General features: G+C 37.9%; 4 protein-coding genes across 4 annotated transcripts in view; all 4 read left to right on the top strand.

Moving 5' to 3' along the window:
- The window catches only part of LOC110049942 (transmembrane and ubiquitin-like domain-containing protein 1), a 6,270-nt gene extending 3,884 nt beyond the window's left edge, over positions 1-2,386 (top strand). The window contains exons 2-3 of the mRNA XM_020755793.2: positions 833-1,133; positions 1,361-2,386. Coding sequence (XP_020611452.2) covers positions 833-1,133; positions 1,361-1,712 — 653 coding nt within the window. The 3' untranslated portion in view covers positions 1,713-2,386. The remainder of the gene's footprint in view (positions 1-832; positions 1,134-1,360) is intronic.
- Positions 2,387-2,668: 282 nt separating this feature from the next.
- Positions 2,669-5,198, top strand: LOC110060192 (major facilitator superfamily domain-containing protein 6-like). The gene has a single exon (XM_020766949.2). The coding sequence runs from the start codon at positions 2,717-2,719 to the stop codon at positions 4,355-4,357; it is 1,641 nt and encodes a 546-aa protein (XP_020622608.2). The 5' UTR covers positions 2,669-2,716; the 3' UTR covers positions 4,358-5,198.
- An 898-nt stretch (positions 5,199-6,096) lies between these two features.
- Positions 6,097-6,758, top strand: LOC110049922 (large ribosomal subunit protein bL32m-like). The gene has a single exon (XM_020755771.2). It carries the CDS (start codon positions 6,142-6,144, stop codon positions 6,577-6,579), a length of 438 nt encoding a protein of 145 aa, XP_020611430.2. The 5' UTR covers positions 6,097-6,141; the 3' UTR covers positions 6,580-6,758.
- A 1,876-nt stretch (positions 6,759-8,634) lies between these two features.
- LOC110049981 (proton-coupled zinc antiporter SLC30A2-like) lies at positions 8,635-20,489 on the top strand. The gene is made up of 7 exons (XM_020755840.2): positions 8,635-9,063; positions 12,527-12,673; positions 13,334-13,487; positions 14,847-15,099; positions 17,173-17,278; positions 18,002-18,136; positions 18,637-20,489. The coding sequence occupies exons 1-7, from the start codon at positions 8,766-8,768 to the stop codon at positions 18,783-18,785; spliced, it is 1,242 nt and encodes a 413-aa protein (XP_020611499.2). The 5' UTR covers positions 8,635-8,765; the 3' UTR covers positions 18,786-20,489.
- Positions 20,490-20,771: the final 282 nt, after the last annotated feature.

Here is a 20,771-nt window from a genome sequence, read left to right as displayed (position 1 = left end):
AGATTTATAAACATGTTACATGTACGCCTTCTCAGATGGGATAGTGTTACAGTCACATTTTAGGCGCACATGTTTAAGGCCAGTAGTCAACAATAATTTGTAAAACAGAAGGAAAGCAATGTGCAACAAAACAAAAAGAAACTGGGGAGCAATTGCCAAAGCGTGATTACAAGGAGTCACTCTTGACAGACATAAAATCTAATATTGAAAGTATTTGATGTAGGATCTCTGGATTAAGCTGTTTGCCACAAAAAGGTCACTGAGGAGTCCATGCTTATTGGGGATTATGACACTTTGACGGTTTATTTAACTTTTATTAAAAAATCTCTTTTTCTCAATAACTTGTGTGCATTTTAATATTTTATTTTCATTTTTTTGGAAAGTGTTACCTTAAATAATGAACTTTAATTTGGTTGACAAAAAGAAAATTTGGCAAAAGTGGCCCGGCAAGGGTTTGGAGTAACCTTAAAAAAGTGCTAAAGATATTCATTTTCTAAGACGTTCAGATGTCATTTATAAAAATGAAGTTAAAACAAATCGATACTTCAAGTGACTTTCTTAGGATGCGAGAAACACACACATCTGCTAAAAAAAGAGAGTGCAAAACCCGTGAAATTCAGAGGAAATTTTTGCTAGACCCATAGTTTTTGAGGGGCCATTTGCCACCCCTCAAGGGGATTACTCTTGACGTCTGGGTGAGACAGCCACATGCTTATTTACATGCCTGACACATTTTTCAGTTTGATTTTAGAGAATTTTTTTTCATTGATGAAAAGTATTTTCCATTGATTAGTTTACAAAATAAATAATTTCTCATGTTTGGTGACAATAGGCACAGAGTCAGCAGATACTGGCCCGCTCACTGAGGACTTGAATCAGACGTCAACATTACCATCTCACAATGATGTTGCTGAAGAAGATACAAGTACTTCACAGTCAGCTAATGACACAACCATGCCACAGATGGACAGAACGTCAGATGGGGTGCGCTGGAGATGCCCAGCTGAAAGCACACCTCATTCTGACAACCAAAGTAGCATACCTGAAGATTATATATCAATTCGTGTGAAATTCTTGGAGAATGAAAGGACCTTGTCTGTAAATAGGACAACGACTGTGGGAGAATTGAAAAGGTAAACTCAGCACCTGAGAGATTATGTAGGTTTGTTTCTGATTTTAAACTGTGGAGGGAGGTAGAGGGTGGGCAGGAACCTGAATGGGGTCCACTGGAGGTGAGAGTCAAAAGAGAGAGAGCACACAAGCACTCTTATTTCCCACCAAGTTCACAGCACCTTTTCAAAAGAGCAAAACATGATAAACTACATGTATGAACTAATAAATGGTTATTTTGCAATTGCAGGTTGTGCTTCTCAAACGATTTAAACAGTGGAAGAAGGGTGCGGCTCATATACAGTGGACGTTTACTAGAAAATGACACTGCCTCTTTATCTTTTTATGGAGTCGACAACTATTCTGTTGTCCACGCCCAAATTTCTGATCTCAGAAGGAGTCCAAATGAACAGTCTGCCAGGCAAAATGAAGAGGAAGATTTAGATATTTCAAAGCTATTCTTACCTCTCCTTGCAATAATTCTCATTGTTAGTTGGTTCGGATTGTTTTATTACAGACATCTGTTTGGTGCCACTTCTATAATAATTCTGGTTTTTGTGACGCTTGCATATGGTGTTCTAGTGCATGTGATGACATCATAGGCTTCAAAAGCCATAAATGTATTTGAACAATAGACCTCTTGCACCTCCAGATCACGTGACCAACTTTTTTCTATTGTATTCCTTTATATAGGATCATTTAAGAATTCTACTGCCTCAAGACACTGAAATAAATAACGTTTTATTAATTAGTATTTGCAAAATTATAAAATTGAGCAACAAAATTACTCACAGTTAATAAAGATAGCTAAATATACTTATGTGTACTAGCACAACTGCTCTACAGTAAATAAAACAATTAAATTGAACTCCTAAACGTTCACTTGCAGTTTTAAGATATGTCAAGACAGTGTTTAACCACCTCAAGGTTCGTCAAAAATACTCCGCTACGCGTCGTATTTTCAACTCTCTTCTCGGTGTTTGGAAATGTGGTCAAACACGGTCTTTCGTGTTTGATATATTACTTGATTTTAGAATTACCCAAGTTATAAGGTCTTTAAATATTTTATTATCGGCTATGACTTGCAAAATAGCAGATGTGTAAAGGGTATGATCTTGCTTTCGACAAAGATATCAAATAGTTTTAGTAAGAAAGGAGGTCGCGTATCCTTTAGGTTCAAAAGGTCTATTCTTGTTTTTTTGTGAAAAGTATTTAAATTTGTAGAATAGAATAGTTGAGCTGTAAAAGAAATAAAAAAAATTCATTTGAAAGCGAATTTTAGGCCGGCCTGGTCTACAATTTTCTCACTAATCATTGATTAACCTTTCGAGTTCCGACTTTTTTCCCACCTCTTCCGAAGTTACGTCATTCAGATCAGGCTTGTAACGCACTTGGACGGAACAAGTTATCCACTATTCTTTGTTCTGTGATGAACAATACAACCACAGAAAACAGAAAATTATTTCACTTGTCGGTACTAGCAACGACAGTTCCTAAGGAACTTTAAAAATTAAACAGTTTACAGCTTTTCTTTTGTTTTAAAAGACCACGTCCGCTTTCAATTTGACGATTGTTCGCTCAAAATGAAATTGGTGTGCTTCGCGTCATGGCGGCGGTGAACGAAAATCAAAACGAGGAAAATATGAGAAATTTCTTTTGTTCCAAATTTCTCCGCGTGAACAGAAAACTTCTGGTGTCGAAGGTGTTTTATTTTTGTTACTGGGGAGCTGTTGGTTCGTTTTTTCCTCTACTGGGAGTGTATTTCAAGCAACTAGGAATGAACCCGAGTCTAAGCGGCATTCTAGTCGGTTGTCGTCCAATGGTAGAGTTCTTCAGCGCACCTTTGTTGGGATCGCTAGCCGACAGACTGAACAAACGGAAAATGCTGATGATATTTTCCTTGATGTGTTGGATATCTTTTAATTTCTCCCTGGCTTTTATAAAACCGGCACCAGTCACGTGTAGGAAATATTTCATTCTGACCGAAAATGTTTCGCAAATTGTCACTGGAGAAACTTCAGAGATCAGAGATTTCCTCGCGCCCAACACTCCTGACAAGAAAGAACCCGAGTTTAAAGCGAAAAGTTCATTGGTCTTTGACAGCGAAGGAGTACATCAAGTGTTTTTAGTCCTACTCTTTCTAACCGTGGTTGGAGAATTTTTCTCAGCTCCAGCTATAACACTAGCTGACTCCGCTACACTTGGAATGCTTGGAGAGAACAAAGAGCTTTACGGGCGACAGCGTATGTGGGGGAGCCTGGGATGGGGCACCGCCATGTTTCTTCTTGGTTTTGTTATTGATAGCATCAGTGGAGTTGAAGTTTGCGGCGAAATTATCAGCCAGAATTACACCGTCGGCTTCTATTTCTTCTTCGTTTTCATGGTGTGCGCTTTGACTGTTGCCACCCGTTTTACCTTCCCAAACAAAGAAAAATTAGAACTCGACGAAGAACTTGTGGACAAAGGATCCGGATTGTATCGTATTCTCTTGTCATTTCGTTACGGGACATTTTTGCTGGTGACATTCTTCTTAGGTTTCGGAGTTGGTCTTATTTTCACGTTTCTCTTTTGGCATCTCGAAGACCTCGGTGGCCCGCCGACTCTGTTCGGGATAGCTTCGCTAATCGATCACATTTCGGAAATCGCTTGCTATTTCAATGTGGGTCGCCTCATTGGGTGTGTCGGTCATATTCGCGTCCTCTACATTGGTCTTTTGGGGAATTTAATTCGCTTTGTTTACATTTCTTTTCTTGACAATCCGTGGTTAGTGCTTCCTCTTGAAATTTTGCAAGGAATGACTCATGCCGCAGTATGGGCAGCTTGTACGAGCTACGTGGGTCGTATTGCTCCCCCCGGATACGCAACCTCCGCTCAAGGCATTTTACAAGGATTGCATCACGGCTTAGGGAGGGGTTGTGGGGCAATAATAGGAGGGGTGCTAATTCACAAGTTTGGCACCAAAATCACATTTAGAGCTTATGGAATTTCCAGTCTCGTGGTCTTGGTCTTGTTTGCAGCCGTTCAAAAGATTCTTGGATCGGACGGGAGAATAACAAATGGAGAGAGACCGAATCAGTTGGATGTGACGACCAAGGCCAAACAGAGCCCCAACAACAGCCCTGAGGTTGATTCGCCACCTTCCGTCGTGGCTCCTCTTATGCCAGGGTTATTTTCGCACAGAAATTCTGGAGATCCTAAAATTGGAGTCGTCGGAAGGCATATCCAGCCCAGAAGTACCACAAGCTGAGATGGATTCCTCCTTAGGAACCGTGTGGGATTCTGGACACCAGCTACACCGCAAAACCGTATGACGTGTGTTTTCCTGCCGAGGCCGTTGCGGTTCCGTAAATGTAAACAAAGCCTAAATCTTTTTTGAAAAAAAAAAAAATAAATAAATAATGTTAAAAACTCCCCAAGCAATATTGATTTTAGGGTCCGAGATGTCCCAGGAACATTTTGTGGAAACGTACGTCTACTCCCCTTCCCTCGGTGGCCGCCGGGCGCTAGTAGAAACCCACTCGTTAAAAGAACAGGGGGGAATCGAAATGTTCACGCAATCAAGCTGCTTTGATCAGCAGAGTAGTATAACTTCACGTGCACGGTGCTCCAACTCATGAGCTATGCCTGCCGTAGCTACAGAACCGCCGTAAATGAACTGATTAAAAACAAAACACACACAAACAAAAAAAGTAGCCAGCGTTATGATTGGCTCTAGCAGTTTGTTTCTTTTTACCCAGTTGTACAACAGGTAGAACTGATCCAAGCCACTGTTATGATATAATACTGATAGCGTGTTTTGTTTAAAATAAAGTACATACAGGAGCACCTGGTACATGAAATTAAGCAGTGAATGTCTTTTACTTTTAAGGGACCATCTAATTATACAATAGTATATCTATCAAGGGCTTCTAGGCCGATAGTTGCCCGCGAAAATGTTGTGTGTCCTAAAAAATAAATAGTAAAGTTCGAGTGTTTATTGCCCGTTTTTACGCTACGTAAATAAAAGTAAAATCGGAACCATTGAATAAAAGAAGTCAATAATTTGAAACGTTATAGAAAATTAACAATTAAATAACGAACTTCTCCAAGTCTTAGGTCTGTGATATAGTCCGGCTGCTTCAGTTATCTGATGTCTTTTCTGATCCCAATTGCATGCAACACCGTTTTTTTTTTTTTTGCCGACATAAGGGTTGTAGCCAGTAACAGGCAAGCTGAGGCGTTTCCCTTTGACTTTTTTTTTCGTTTTTGTTGTTTTTTTATTCACCATCAACATCCTAAATACCTAGTAAGATAATTTAACCATGAATATTTCCCTGGATACTAAACCATTTTTTCCGATTTCAAAACCTGTTTTTGCCGCTCTCAAAACCGGTCATCTATGATCTCAAAACCTTTTTTTCCGATCCCAAAACGCACTTTTTTTGTGATCTCAAAACCGGTTTTTGCCCATCTCAAAACTGGTCCTCCTTTTTCTAAAATAATGAATTATTATTATTATTATTATTATTATTATTATTATTATTATTATTATTATTATAATATCCGAACCTCCTGTAATCGACTTCATCTTATTATATTAGGGGCTTACCTTGTTCAAATCAATTAACAGAAAATAGGATCTTCACTTCACAGAAGCGTAACACGATCTCATGTATACAGTACAGTGATTCGAATCAACAACAGACCGATTCGCGCCGCGCTGCAGTTGTACGGTCAAATAATAGTACTCCTTTGCTCCATATGTCTTTCTGTGCGGGAAAGGGTAACTGGTCTGATTAGCCCCTTTCCGTTTAGCCCCCAACCAAAAGTCGATTAAGCCCCATTCACGCTCAAAGAACGAGAAATAGACAGTGTTTTGACCTCTAGTTGGGGGCCAACTGACTGGGGGCTAAACGAACGGATAACTGAGGATACCTCGGAAACCTCAGGATACCTCCCCGAGAAAGAGGTACATTCAATTGTACTTGCAGCGCGGGCTCATATTCGCCCTTTCAGACTTCACACCAGTCTCTCTCGATCACTCTAGAAAACATGGCGTCCAACTTGGTTTGGAATCGAATGCGGACTATGTTCAGGACCTACCTTGCTTTGGAAGAACACATCTTATACAACCTTGGGCTCATTTGTGGTGGTCAAAACTTCCCAAACGCCGCTTTGCTAGGGAACATGCCTCCCTCTATCGAATCAGATGGAAACTTGGACACAAAACACGACGGCTTTCTGTTGATGGCCGTCCCCAAAAAGAAGACTACGCCGCACAAAAAGAAGATAAGAAATCGACACAGGCAGCTCAAAAACAGAACAGACATCGAGATATGTGCAATCTGTGGAAATCACAAGCTCGAGAATCATTTGTGTGGACACTGCGTGGAAAGAATCAAGGAAGAGACAAAGAAGGTTCGGAAGGAGAGATACGAGGACAGTATTGAATGGCCCATACCGGACATCTTGAAACAGTTCAGGACCTAGCGACCGATTGGCGTTTTCAAGGGCGTGAGGACTATTTGTCAAAGTGATACTTGATGACGTGGAAAGTGTTCGAGTTTCAGGGAATGTAAATCTTGGGTCACGCAGGAGTTTTTGGTAGAATGGAAATAATATGAGTTTAGCCAGAAATGCGATTAAAAGTCTGTTTTATGTTTCTCTTATTCTGCTTTCAGTTTTGCGATCGGTGATAGACATTTTGAAAACTTTTTTGTAATCCGATCTATTGCTTTTAACTGAATTCTCGGTGACCTCTGTTCACCTTCATCAGATTTCATCAATACAATATCAAAGTTCTCTTATTCATCATTCTTCTCTTTTCTCTTACTCATCATTTCTTTTCGTTGCAATTATGTCCATATGCGTAATCACTTAAAAGACAGTTGCTTTCAAATTTAAACCTGCAGAAATGAGAGTTGCTTTAAAGTTTTCTTAACAATACTTTTCAAATTATTTTAAATTAGAAAATAGCCCAAATAAAATATGCATGCTGACTCAGTGACTGGTTAAAAATTGTGTTTCTAGAACTTGATAGAAACGCAGAACTAGCATGAGCTGTTGATGTAATGGTGGCGTAAGCAAGATTAAAGTAAACAAGCTGTTTTCTTTTTTTTTGTTGCAGAATTTTCTAAAGGAAATAGAAAACATGTTATCTGTGTTTCTTTTGAGTTATAGAAACACTCATGGGAGATTGAGAGAACTGGAAAAAGTTGTGGAAACACTCGCCTGTCAGCTCCTGTTCCCAAACCACTCCTTGTTCTCCCAAACTTCCACTTGTGTTGCTATAACTCACTTGATAGAAACATGGTACATGTTTTCTATTTCTAATTGTTGATAACAAATAAATAAATTATTAATAGCACATGGAATGTAAAGAGGCAGAGAAAAGCTGAATGGTATCAGATACAAAAACAAAAGTTGAAATTATATTTAAAGACCAACGGAATACTTCTAAACTATACTGCATACAGAGATTGTTATGCAAATTTTTTCACAGAAATACCTATATTTATCATTCTAGAGGTCCTTAAGTCACTTAAAAATCCTTCTAGAGATGACTTTATACGACAACTTTAAGAGTTCTCTAAGTCACTGGAGGGCCGATTTCAATATATTTTTTGTCAAGAAGCTGATCACAATATTGTTCCAGTTGCTGATGTTAGACTGTCAGCAATAAAATGGGCTCAAGTTCATATATTACTGCTATGTGTTTTTCTTTTATTTTTTTGTCACACTTTTCTTTCATTTTTTGCCTTAGGAAAATTATTCTACCAAAAAAAATACTGTAGCAGAAAAGAGACAATTAATTACACTGTGAAGACGTAATGAATTGGCCAGTAAAGCGTTTCCAGTTCTTGCTCATCTATGGATCAACACTACCTCTCCTCATCAGTTAGTTACTTATAAAATGCTAAACTAGTGATATCATGCTACTGCTCAATAATATTGATATTATCAGGGTTATGGTCATTTCTACCATAGCAACAACATCATAACACCTTAAACTTTAAATATTAGTTTTAAACCTGTAAGTGCATAACAAGAACTCAGCGAGGCATATTCTTTTATTATTGAACCATGATCAGCATGCAAAACAATACTATTTGCAAAGCCAAATATTTTCTGTAGAAGGAGGCTAAAAGTAATCTTAACATTTTGAATAAAAAGTTCACATTCAATTTAGTGATAAAAAATGGGGGCTACTGAGCTGAAAATTAATCATTTTAATAAGCTAAAGTTTAAGATTTAACCAAGAGTATTAGTTGTTCCTACAGTGTGATATCATCTGGGTGAGGTTAGTTCTGAAATGAACTTTTGTTGGTGACAGACAATTCGACAACCTGATCCGGGAAGACCCACTGACTTCTGCTCAGGCGAAACAACAGCAGATTATATTTTTACCAAAATCAAATATATTTTAAACAGGCGATTGATCTTGTTGTAGTTACCATGTAAGCTTCTTCATCAATGATTGGATTGCCGCGTGACTACCGTGTCGTGACACGTTACCCACTTGACGAAATATTAAACCACGGTCTTCGAGGTCAGTAATTCGTGAAGCATGCGTTCCGCGTTGTGCTAAATGAATATCAAAATTCAGCATCGGCACGAGCAAAGCGCGGCCGTTTTGTGTAAATATCCCTGGAACGCTGTTAAAATCTATCCAAGACATGACTAGTATCAATGTTGCTGAAGATGATCGATTGGTGTGCCATCACAAACCGGACTGTTTTAAAAGATCGAACTCTCTCGCAACGTGTACCTGTGATGACGGGCTTCTACTTTACGACAGTTCAGAACATTCTCCCCTCATCGCATACCAAAACTACAGCGAAGGGGCCGATGCCAAATATCTCACAGACATTCACTGCCACGAGACTAAACCCATGTACTCGAACGCAAGAGCGAAGAGAAAGCTTGTAGTTGCTAGCGTTGTATGCCTTCTTTTTGTGATCGCTGAAGTAATCGGTAAGTACTTTAACAAACGTATTAGACACAGAGACATGTAATATGCCAAAAAAAGCTTAGAGGTTTTGGAAATGTTTTGTGAACGTCTAAGCTGAGCTAACACAGCTGCACAGACCCGTCCTTAGCTGCTATCATTCGGCTTGTGGCAAGGGAATAATGGAGAGCAGATGGAAGAATTCTCGGAGGTTCGATTCAGTTCGATCTCTTAGCTCGCTTCGACGAATAATGTACGATGGTATTTGTAACGAAAAATTTTAAGTTAATTAACAGTTTTGGTGATATTACGCAATCGAGTTTTGGGGGAGTCTTTTTAATACCACTTGGAGAAATAAATATACAAACCAAAGTGCAGCAAGGAAAGAAATAATTTCGAGCAATTTATATTGGGTTGAAAATGTTTACTTTTTTCTTTCTGTTGGCGTGAAAAAGTTAATTGGTAACTGTGGAATGAGAGACCATCTAAAAAAATGAGCTTATAGAGAAAGAAAAACCCGAAACGAAACACGCTTTGTCCGCTTTCTTCAAATCATGATTAGTGACGCTCGCGCTGTTCGTGCCATGACCTCGTACAGTGTGCAAGCTTATGCCCGTTTCACAAACGCCGGGCTAAAGTCGTGCCAAACTAAATTCAATTTGGCTCGACTGTAGCACGACATTGGCACGACTTGGTTTCAAATATCGAGTTTAATTCACTGGGCTTTTACAAAAGAGACGGTTTCGAACCAGCGGTATTTATGTGTTCACGGTCAGCCTCCTGCACTCTGAAATCAACTTTTTGAACTCATTACGTAAGCTTATCTGGTCAACGTTGAAATGGAATGTAGAATCATGACGCAGGTTTAGTTCGTCCAACACCTTCCTTTACTAATCACTGTTTCTACAATTCTTGACATTGGTAAAGACAAGATTCTTCTTGAAATGCTCCTTGCTAACTATGATATCAACCATATCATTCAGATAACTTTTCCTTCCATGTTGCTTTCTGTCCTTTCTTCACCTTTTTTCCACTTCTCTTTGATCTCAAATTTCCCACCTCTTTCTTGTCTTCACCCAACGATTAGCTATCTCCTTTGACATCAGGATTTTCACCAAACTAAACAGGTGATAAGGTAAGGTAAGGTAAAATCTTTATTAAGACACAATATTTCCTTCAGGACTTAACAATATTGAATTAAATTAATCTAACTACCTAACTAAATTAGCTTGACTACCTAACCACGATGAACAGTTTGAGCTTATGTGTATTCCTTCATCCAGATCCAGTGAGCAAGAATCTTCTTCAGCCTCTGAAACATTCCCTGGTAGAACAGGCGGAAGGGTTTTCCTGAATTGCTGCCATTTTTTTTTACGCTCGTACCCAGGAACGCTTTCTATGTGCATATAGCCCCCTTATACGGGCTATCTAGGTATGTGCAGCCCCAACGGGTAGGGTTTTTCAGTCGTCATGGTACCGATTTTGGCCATTTTTGTCTTAAATAGGGTATGGTTTTAGCACTCTAGTCCTGAGTTGGGTATATATGTTTCTTGGAAGAAGCTACTTTTTCATCAGTATCAATAGGAATGTCAACAAAAGCCCTTTATAATTTATGTTTAGGGCAACTGTGCCAGCCGCAACGGTCATAAATAGGGTATCAAATTTTTGGCCGGGTCATAAATAGGGCAGCAAAAATTGCAGATTTTGGTCAAATGGGGTAAGGTTTTTGGGAAGTGGGCTGTACATCCCCACCTAACTTTTAGGGAGTACTCCCCCCCCCCCCCCACCCCCCAGGCATGCAAGAAACTGGTTTGTCCACTTCTATAATGTAGTTATAATTTATTTATTTAGTTTGACATGGCAACAGCACGCTGGTTGAAACCATGCAAGGCATTAAGTCGTGTAGCACAACAGAGCTTGCTGTAAAATAGTGAAAAGAGGTTACATTTATTCAGGTTTTACTTTCCTTTAAGCCAAGGCAGTGTATATAATTTAACTGACTTATTCTGAGCCAGTAGACCATTTTCGTATTCTGGGTATTGGACTGGGACTAGCTTGCAATGGAGGCTCATGCGGGGAATATCATTAAAAAGATATAAATGTACTTTGCATGTGAAAGGACTCCGCATATTTGCCTCAGTTGCATGCTAGTTCCAGTCCAATACCGAGAAAACGAAACTGGTCTATTTAGGCTCTATTTGCACCGCTCTCTTGGGTCCAGTCCCTGAAGATGTTAGGGATTGATCATGGAGAAGTAGATGGTAATTGATCAGCCTAAGCCCAACTCAAATAGATAAATTAATAATTCTTAAAGAATAGACTTTTCCACTGCTTTGATCGGTTGGCTTTTACATATTCAGTTGTATTTGTAAACAGCTGTTTCTTGTAGTATGTAAAATGTGAAAGTGTTTTAATTCATTTTACAAGTTCGGTGTTCCCAGTTAGTTTTTTTAAAGCTAAAAATCCTTTGACACTCATTCATTTCACCCAAATTAGTTGTGGTTGATTTTGCAATCTTTTCTAAAGAAATATTGGAACAAAAACCCATCAGAGTAGCTGACTTTCAGTTCAATTGCAACAAGGTTCTACTGTAAATACAACTTAGGGCCTGTTTACATGGTCTCAGGATACCTGAGACAACCCTTCCCGCGAGTTACAACTTTTCTTCATATGAACACTTTGGCTCGCCTAACTGGGACAACTCTTGGCTTGGTGCATGCCACAAAATTCCTAGATTAAGGGTTTGAAGCAGAAATTTTTATCAATAAAGTGAAAATTAACTTGCCAAAACCCACTGTGATTGGATTTCTATAGTATAGAGCATCATAATTTTATGTCAATTATAAGCTAGCAGGGTTTTTTCGTGGACCAGTGCTTGTATGTGTCAATTTTGTATTTGAATCTTTTCTTCTACATTCCAGGACTACTTTTGGAATTTCATGAAAAAAAAAAAATTTTATAAAAGCTTGTCATGATTATTATAATAACAGCCGTGCTGGAAATACGTTGGAACCCATTAACCCGGTCTCCAACAGGTCACTAAAATCTGGGCGTATTAATAAGATGGCCGTATTAAAGGGGTTCCATAGACAAGAAAATGGCTGGCTGAGCTTTTCTCTGGGTCAGAATATAGTGGCTGTAATAACGAGGTAGCTGTATTAATGGGTGGCTGTGAGGCAGGGTTCCACTGTAACAGTTGTTCATTGAACATTGTCTGACTGAATTTGTCAAATTGTGTGGCACTGAGTAATTTTAGTGTATGATCAGTCCTCATGACTGAATGCCAAAATGACTCAGCTTTTAGTCATGAGGATCTTGTTTGCAGATCATGTTTCCTTTCTTTGAAACATGTTGAAAATCACAACCTGTACTGATCCGTGCTTTGTTACAAGGATGGGTGTCTCACTAGTACAGTCATGCAGTTTACATGTCAATTTTCCAGGATATTTCACAAATTTCCATAACTTGTTTTGGGTTTTCTTCCCACAGGCGGCTTACTTGCTGGAAGTCTAGCCATCATGACTGATGCAGCTCACATGTTATCAGACTTTGCCTCATTTCTTATCAGTCTTTTCGCCATCTGGGTTGCTCGCTGGCTGCCAGATAAGAGAAGGACATTTGGTTACTACAGAGCAGGTAATACATCTCACATCATTGCAAGCACATGTTTAATAACAGTTTTTTTTTTTCATGAAAAATTCACAGAAATAAACTGATATTAAATTTTTTTGCAGATTACCAAGGGCTACATTTGTTATTTCTGTATTATGTGTGCAGCAAATCATCTGTTTTGATATTAATTTTTCTAATCTATATCATCATCATCAAAGTTTTTGTTTTGGTTTGAACCCCTATTACCCCTGATTCCAGTTTAGCTTTATTCTTTCCTTGAGGCCCTCATCCTCAATTCAAATTTTTCAAGTTCATTGGTTGTAATTCTGCGTATTAAAATCTTTTCCAGTCTTACCCATCCTTATTCCTTTATGGTTTAGTATTATTGCTTTGGTTTTTTTCCATCTTATTGAACTAACTTTTCAATGGTAATTTTGTGGCCAGCTAAAAGAGTTTGAAATATTATGACTGAGCTCCTTTAAAACGGAAATGTCAGTTTTTTTGCATTGTCCGGAACACCTTAAGTGAGATAAAAATCCATGATTTTCATCCCAAAACAAGACAATGAGCATCCCCAACGTTTTCATATGGGATCCCTCCCCCCTCCCTCTCCTGGGATAGAGGTGCTTATAATTTATGCATTTTTCTAACTCCATGTCTGGTTTGTTTGGTTGTTGTCTTCAGAGGTGCTTGGCGCTCTTGTCTCAGTGCTTATCATCTGGGTGTTGACCGGAGTGCTGGTGTACCTTGCTGTACAGAGAGTCATGACAAGAGATTTTAATATAGATGCCGATATCATGCTTATCACAGCAGGGGTGGGGCTAGGGGTCAACATATTGTAAGTATTTGTAATCGCAGTTGTTAATTTGTAGACTTGTTGAATGATTAAAGGTCATAATTTTGGTTTTGATCTGTTTATTTCATGGTCCTGTAAAACAGGTGAGCTCAGTAAGGTTGACTGATTATAAACAATTATTGGATGAGGTTTTTGTGATATCCAGAATAATTGAGGTCGAGGTAGGGATTATCAGCCGAAGCTGAAGGCTGAGGCTGATAACCCTTATGGAGACCTGGATTATTCTGGATATCACAAAAAGCGAATCTAATAATTGTTTTATTATACATCGAACAGAAAAAAATGAAGGTCATGTTTTTGCTTCTTCACTGACGGCAAGCAGCACAAAGCATGCAAACTTGACATGATTACCCTTAGAAATCATGCACTGCAGTCATACATTACATGATTACCCGTGACCTTGAGTGTCCATGACATGGTTATTGTATAATCTGCAGTTATGATGTCACGGGTGCTGATTTCAAAAATTCACCATACGCTTTTGGCCAATCAGAAAAGGGATAGTGAGTTAAATGTATAATAACATTGAGAATCCTTCAATCCTTGTGTAATTTTCATTTCTGACAAAAATCCTTCTATGTTTCAAGTACAAGAGGCACCTTATCCTTTAGTTTAAACCTCATAATGTCATTCTAACATCAGTGTTTGTCTGTAAAATCCTTGCATGTGACCATTTAACTAAGAGCTATTAGTTTGTGCATGAAACCCTAGAGTGTGACCATTCAAATGAAAGCTGCCAAGCAGTATGTGGTTCATGTGGTACTGTTTGTTATGCTGTACAAGATGGTACTAACTTTGAAGTCTGTGAATGAAATCCTAGCATGTGACCATTGAATTGAAAGCTACTGGGAAGTACTTTCTCAGTTGTGGCATTTCAATTTCAATTTATGCTGAACCACATGAAGAATTTGTTTTTTCAAGAATGTTAAAGTTGCATGATACAATCATCTTATTAAAGGACTACTTATTGTAGGTACCAATTAAGCATACAAAAGAAATGCTTTTAGAAAACGAATTATGTTGTACACAACAGTTAAGTTACATCTAAGTTTGACATGGCAGTTAAAAAGGCATGAGGCATGTGTGATTGGTTCTCAATCATGTGAAATTTGACAGGCAGAAAGATGGAAGTTCACATCCCAAGTATGACACAGTTGGTATCTTTTAATTAAGTTGGAAAATGTTTTCAGTAGGTACATGTCTGTCCCGAGACAAAACTCCAAGTCAGGAGCTCCGAAGACAATTAGGAACTGCTTGCTTGAAGTTTTGTTCATGATATGTAGTTATCCCCAACTTTAAGTTCCACATTCTTTACTGTTTTCTTTCGCTGTTTTGCATCAGGTTAGGGATTATTCTCCATCAAACAGGCATGGGACATAACCATAGCCATGGAGGAGGCAGTCACAGCCATGGGGCAAGTCACAGTAGCCATAATGGCAAGGTGGAATCTGTTTCTACAAATCGGTTAACAAGAAGTGGAAGTTTATCAACTGAAAAACAGAACATCAACGTCAGAGCAGCATTTATTCATGTTTTAGGAGACATCGTTCAGAGTGTTGGTGTCCTCATTGCAGCATATATTATTAAATTTAAGGTAAAACTCACCTTTATACATGCGTGTACATGACTTAAGCTTGCCTCAAGTTTTAGAGTAGCTAAGAAGCTAATATCTTGAAGAAAAATAACATCGTAAATATAAAAACAACAAGTACCACTACTAATTATTATGGTGGACTACATTATAAAAAAAAAGTTAGCAAGACTAACATAAGTTTACAATTCTGTGATTTTACCATTTTTCTCTCCCTAACATCTATGTCAACTCTTCATAATTATCTGGGAGTCTCCCAGCAGACACAGACTAAATCTCCCAAGTCTTTCATACAGGTTGCCCAATCTCCCAGATACAAAGGAAAAGCACTTGAAGTACCTTTTTAACCGCGCGGCCATGGGCCAAGCGCGGTTCATGTTCTATCCTTGGTTTATTTTTTTTATTTATTTATTTTTTTGTCGGAGACCAGACGCAGATCTCCACTTGGCCAACTTTGAATTACGCAATCTGTAATGTTTACTTGCCAAACCTTGTTTCTTCAGGGTCAACAAAAATCTCAGATTACAAAATCACGCCGAACCTACACGTTGCAAAAAAATCTCTTCAAAACCCTGACATCGAAGTGATATATCACTTTCACGTTAGTAGCTACCACACATTGGCAGAAGGTAAATCTATTCCTCAACAATCCAGGTTTATCGTGCTAAAATTTCAGCGAAATCAAACAAAACCAGAATTAATTAGAATTTTTTTTGTGACCTCACTCCCCAGACTTGACCTAACAAAGGGAGCCACAGTCGCCCATAGCAACCGAAAAAACACGAACGTAACAAAGCCGACGTTTCGGCCAAAAAACTCCAGAATTATCGCCTGAGAGCTTAAACTTGAATGGGAACATCTTTTTCGAACTTTTTTCAACTCATTTAGACCAAAGAATGGCCTCGGTGGGCTACAAAAATGACCAAGAGAAAAAACAGAACAAGACAGCAGAACAAACCGATAATATTTCACTGCGTGGCTTTCGGCACGAAAACGAAAATACAGCTTACTTCTGGATAAATTCAGCCTTAGAAGCCACCAACTGGTCCCATATTACTTTCTGTATCCTTACAAATGTCCTGACTTCCATCTCTGAAAGATTTTGCCCCAATTTTGAGCAAATAAACATTTCGCCAACAGCAACCGCCATTACAGTGGCTTGCATACTAAATTAGCTAACTTGACAAAATTCTCCCGAGAGGGGAGGATGTGACGAAAAGAGCTGAAAATGGCCTGTAATTGGCTAATGATGAGATCTTCCCACTGTCCAAATTTGGTGAGAATCGAAAGTAATGCCAATTTTCTGTCACGTTTTCAATCTGTAGCCACTGGAGTGACCAAAATCGATACATCGGTCGGGATAGAGTTTCATTATTAAATTACATGACTTGTGTGACTACTTTGCTAGCCCTTTACTCGTGAAAACACCAATCAAATTTAATCACGTCTTTAAAGAAAGAAAGCTGTAGTTAATAGTGTTATTATCATGTGGTTCATATCGTTCATGCCCATACATATCCCGAAGAAAGTTCTAGATTAGGACCATTACGTCATCGGAGATTTTTCAACGGCTACCACTGATGGTGCAATAATACAGTTTGTGTTGATCAAGTGATGTGATGTCTACAGTAAGAAAAGAATCATCAATGACTGCTTTGAAATGTGCACTACGTTCCGACGATAGTGTTAAGCAAACAGTTAAATTTTAAAAGCACGGTTATAAGATCTAAAAGATCTTCTTGTTACACTTATTTTGGCCAAGTTTTGGCATTTGGGGAGAAATGGTTTTGGAATATTTGATGCATTTTTGTGGATGAATTGGCAGAGCTCTACTTTTAAAAACATTTTTAGGATCAAGAAAGTAAAAATTGGCAATCTCCTGAATTTCAATTTATTTAGGTTGGCATCTGTGTCCCAATGGTTTCTGTTGGGGGGAGGTTCCACTGTACTTAAAAATGCAGTCATTGAAAGGTGACTGGAAAAATTATGTATAGAGCTGTGGAACTTTGTTATATTAGTCTACAAGTGACTATCTGCCACATCTTAAAGTTCAAGTTTTGTTGTTTTGTTTAACAGCCTTCGTGGAAGCTAGCTGATCCTATATGCACATTCCTGTTTTCTCTGTTGGTTCTCATAACAACGCTTAATATCTTGAAAGAGACCATTCATGTTCTTATGGAAGGTATGATTGTGATTGTTGCTGTGATGACTTTACTTTGTGAATCCCAAAAGTGTGAATGCTCAGTGGTTAATTTTAACGCATTAGTAAATTTAATAGCCATACCGGATTATTGTTTGGTAACTGCTCACATGATACATGTAGGTCAAACCACAAGGATGTTTGCCTTAGTTGTTAAGTTTTGAATTTTTGATTTGTAATTATAAAGGAGGATATCTGTTTGGTTTTTTGTCATGACACAAGTAGATTTCTTCTAAAAATTCTCGTTTTTGTACTTTTCTGATTTGCGCTGTAAACCTGACAGAAACGTAGTTAAGAACTAAATAAAATTACTAATCATAATTTTACTAACAGGCTTGTTGTTGAAGATGGCTTTCAGACACTGTTATTTGTAAAATATTTGTTATTCACAGCCCCATTATAATGCAAATCACTCAGACATAGTCTGCCACATAGCAAACATCGGTAAAGAAAATCAGAAACTGCCTGTCAAGTTTCTGTGTGCCAGAAAACCTATTAAAAATGGCAAATTACAATTATTGGTTCAGAATAGTTTTTCATAACTATCCTGGCTTCTTAAAAGTTCTGCTAGCCATTGTTTTTTCAAAAGTGTCGTAAGTTCTGTCTTCTGAGTTCTAGCACAAGTGGATTCAGCTGGTTCCATTTGTGGAGCATGCCAGCTTTAAAGCTCAGAAGCTGATTGCTTCACCTTTTTTTTCAAATTAGGTACACCTAAAGACATTAAATACAATAATGTGAAGGTGTCATTGGAGAGCATTGAAGGTGTGGTGGCTGCCCACAGTTTACACATCTGGTCGTTGACGGTAAACAAGGCCGCCTTGTCTGTTCACCTGGCAATAGGTTGGTATTCTGAACTTTTTTTTGTTTTCACTGACACTCATTCTCTAAAAGTAAAGGTAAAGTATGCATACGAGCCAAGTGGTCCATCAGGCGGGTACTTATCTCCAGTTTCTATGTAGCACAAAGTGACTAGGAGTATTTCTATTCAGGAAACGGGTAGTTCATCACAGGGTTACCCCCCACATTAAAATTGCCAGTACCCGTTGATACATTTGGGTAAGAGTGTCACTGTGAGAGTAAAGTGTTTTGACCAAGAACTCAGCACAGTGCCGCTGGCCTTATCCCAGACCACTCGATCCGGGGTCAAGTGCAGTAATCATAAGGTCCCCACACCTCCCACGACACTTAATCTATGGGTACCATTAAATATCATGTAATTTTTGTGGTGGTCATTCACCTGTTTAATTGATTTACCAGCCTAATCAAGTGCACAGTACAACTTGCAATCAACATTAAATAATATTTACCTTGATAATGTGGTCTTGAAATCCTTTTTCCAGAACAAGGATATGACTCACAGAAAGTTCTCAACATAGCCAACCAGAAATTGAAGACCGAGTTCCATATTTACCACAGCACTATACAAGTCGAACTTTACCAGGAAACAGTTATGACCAACTGTTCTGAATGCCAAGACTTACAAGACTGATCCTGTCTGCTGTATACAAAGAACCAAGTCCCACGCCCCTCCCGTTAACAAATCTTCACGTTTTCTACTACCTCTGGTGAAGTTTTAGACCATAAACAGGCCTTCTATTCTTTTTCTTTTGCACTGAAATTGTTGAGGTGTTATTTTCATTTATAGTCACTATCTTGAACAATTTTGGAGCAAGATATTTGGAAGGAGCATTTGCTAATCCTTTAACATGAAAGCCTTGGGCCTTACAGTACAACTACTCAATCAAATTATTGCTGTCTCACAAAATTCTGTGCAAATTGGATAGTAAAAACCTCAGGTGTTTTAACATTTAAACAACCAGTCTCTAATGATTTGTTGTTCTAGGCAAAGCTGCTCATGACACGGTGATACAGTAAATTTGTAAAAATTTTTATTGTACTAATGTTTTTGATCATGCTACTGACCTGACAATTTGTCAATATTGTTTTCGGTTGGCCTTGGTTCAATTAGTCACCCTGTAAAAATTTTGATCCCAACATCAAACTTCCCCAAGATCAGTTGATTGACTAGGACCTTAAATTCAAATTGCTAAACCTAAAACTAAAAATTTATGATTTATTGTAAATAGAAGTTGACTTTGATTCATAGTTGTTTGGATAATAAACTGAGGTGGCAATTGACGTTATTCCCAAGCAATTACAAATCTACAAGAAGAAGGGAAAAACCTTGCATATTTTTTACATGTTCTTAATAGTAAAATTAATCATGACTTGCTTCTAGCTAGTGCACAAGCTGACTGCGGAATAGTCTCATACCTTCGTTATTTTTATGTTTCAGTCATAAACAATTATTTGTTTTTTTCCTTTAAATCTTGTATTGTCCGGGATATGGATCTTGGCATCAGAATTATATCCTCTTACTTGAAGGCTTGAACCACTCTCTTGTAAATGAATCTGCAGCAGAAGGGAGTTGAGGGTGGTTGCATTCAAACTATTGTAAATGTATGTGTTATGCTGCTCTTAAACAAACTTGCCACTTTGTGAGATTTTTTTATACTATTGTATTTGCGTCATCTGTTGACCAGTAATGCATTACATTCAAAGATTATAATAACAAACCATCTCATGCTTGCACAATGCAGCTTTATGTTGCTTTGCACACAATGCATGCCTGTATGGTCCTCCGTAATACACATGTAAATTTCAAATAACGACCATTACCTGGCCATGAATTCAGCAATAAGCCAGTACACCTTGTTTTTTTTATGAAAATTAGTAAATATTGGTTACATCATTCACAAGGACACTGCTTAATGTGGTTTGTGCAACTTAGGTAATGTTATTTACATATGAAATAATCAATATACAAAATAGTGATTTAATTTTTAATTGCAGTCAACTTAAATATAATCGATACCCAAAAGTATTGTCACTTACATATGAAGTAATTACTCTGTTTAATTGGTGATTTAATTTTGAATTGCAGTCCAATCCAAATATAACAAATACTGATCGAAAAAAATTAATCTCTAGGATCCTGCAAGCCAGTAATAATTTAAGTCATTGCAGGTCTGAAATGGGTTGTCATCAGGTGTAATACACTGTACATAAGGAATGATTTTTTTTTACATAGAGTATAGTTATTAAAGGTTATGCTTATTATTAAGTCTAATATACAGATTTGTATATGAACTATAATTTATGAAAATAAAGAGAGGTTGATTTTTTTTACAAACGACTTGTTTTGTATGTTTAAAGTTTTCAAAAACTTGAGGAGGAATCCATGTTCCAGCCTAATATATATCTTGATTGACGCATATCACCCCTTTCCCCAATGCAAGTTGTGCCAAGCTTGCGGCTGGGCTAAAAATTATTTTAAAAAAAGGAATGTCAAGATTATGAAAATTGTGGAGAAAACTTTGAATTTGATTAAAAAAAAAACAAAAAAACAAAAAAAACCCAGCAAAACACCTAGGTACAGAATTAGATTAGTGTCTGGGAAAGGGCAAAAGACTGA

Source organism: Orbicella faveolata, unplaced genomic scaffold (genome assembly GCF_042242905.1).
Source record: "Orbicella faveolata isolate gen_17 unplaced genomic scaffold, um_ofav_v1 contig_13, whole genome shotgun sequence".
NCBI classification, from domain to species: Eukaryota; Metazoa; Cnidaria; class Anthozoa; order Scleractinia; family Merulinidae; genus Orbicella; species Orbicella faveolata.
This window is presented reverse-complemented; position numbering and strand designations above follow the sequence as displayed.

Bases quoted from the DNA above. Each gene is read 5' to 3' on its own strand.
- LOC110049981 (XM_020755840.2), top strand. From the start codon at position 8,766: ATGACTAGTATCAATGTTGCTGAAGATGATCGATTGGTGTGCCATCAC. The intron at 15,100-17,172 runs GTAAAACTCACC...TTTGTTTAACAG, and splicing joins CATATATTATTAAATTTAAG to CCTTCGTGGAAGCTAGCTGA. The intron at 18,137-18,636 runs GTTGGTATTCTG...TCCTTTTTCCAG, and splicing joins GTCTGTTCACCTGGCAATAG to AACAAGGATATGACTCACAG.
- LOC110049922 (XM_020755771.2), top strand. From the start codon at position 6,142: ATGGCGTCCAACTTGGTTTGGAATCGAATGCGGACTATGTTCAGGACC.
- LOC110060192 (XM_020766949.2), top strand. From the start codon at position 2,717: ATGGCGGCGGTGAACGAAAATCAAAACGAGGAAAATATGAGAAATTTC.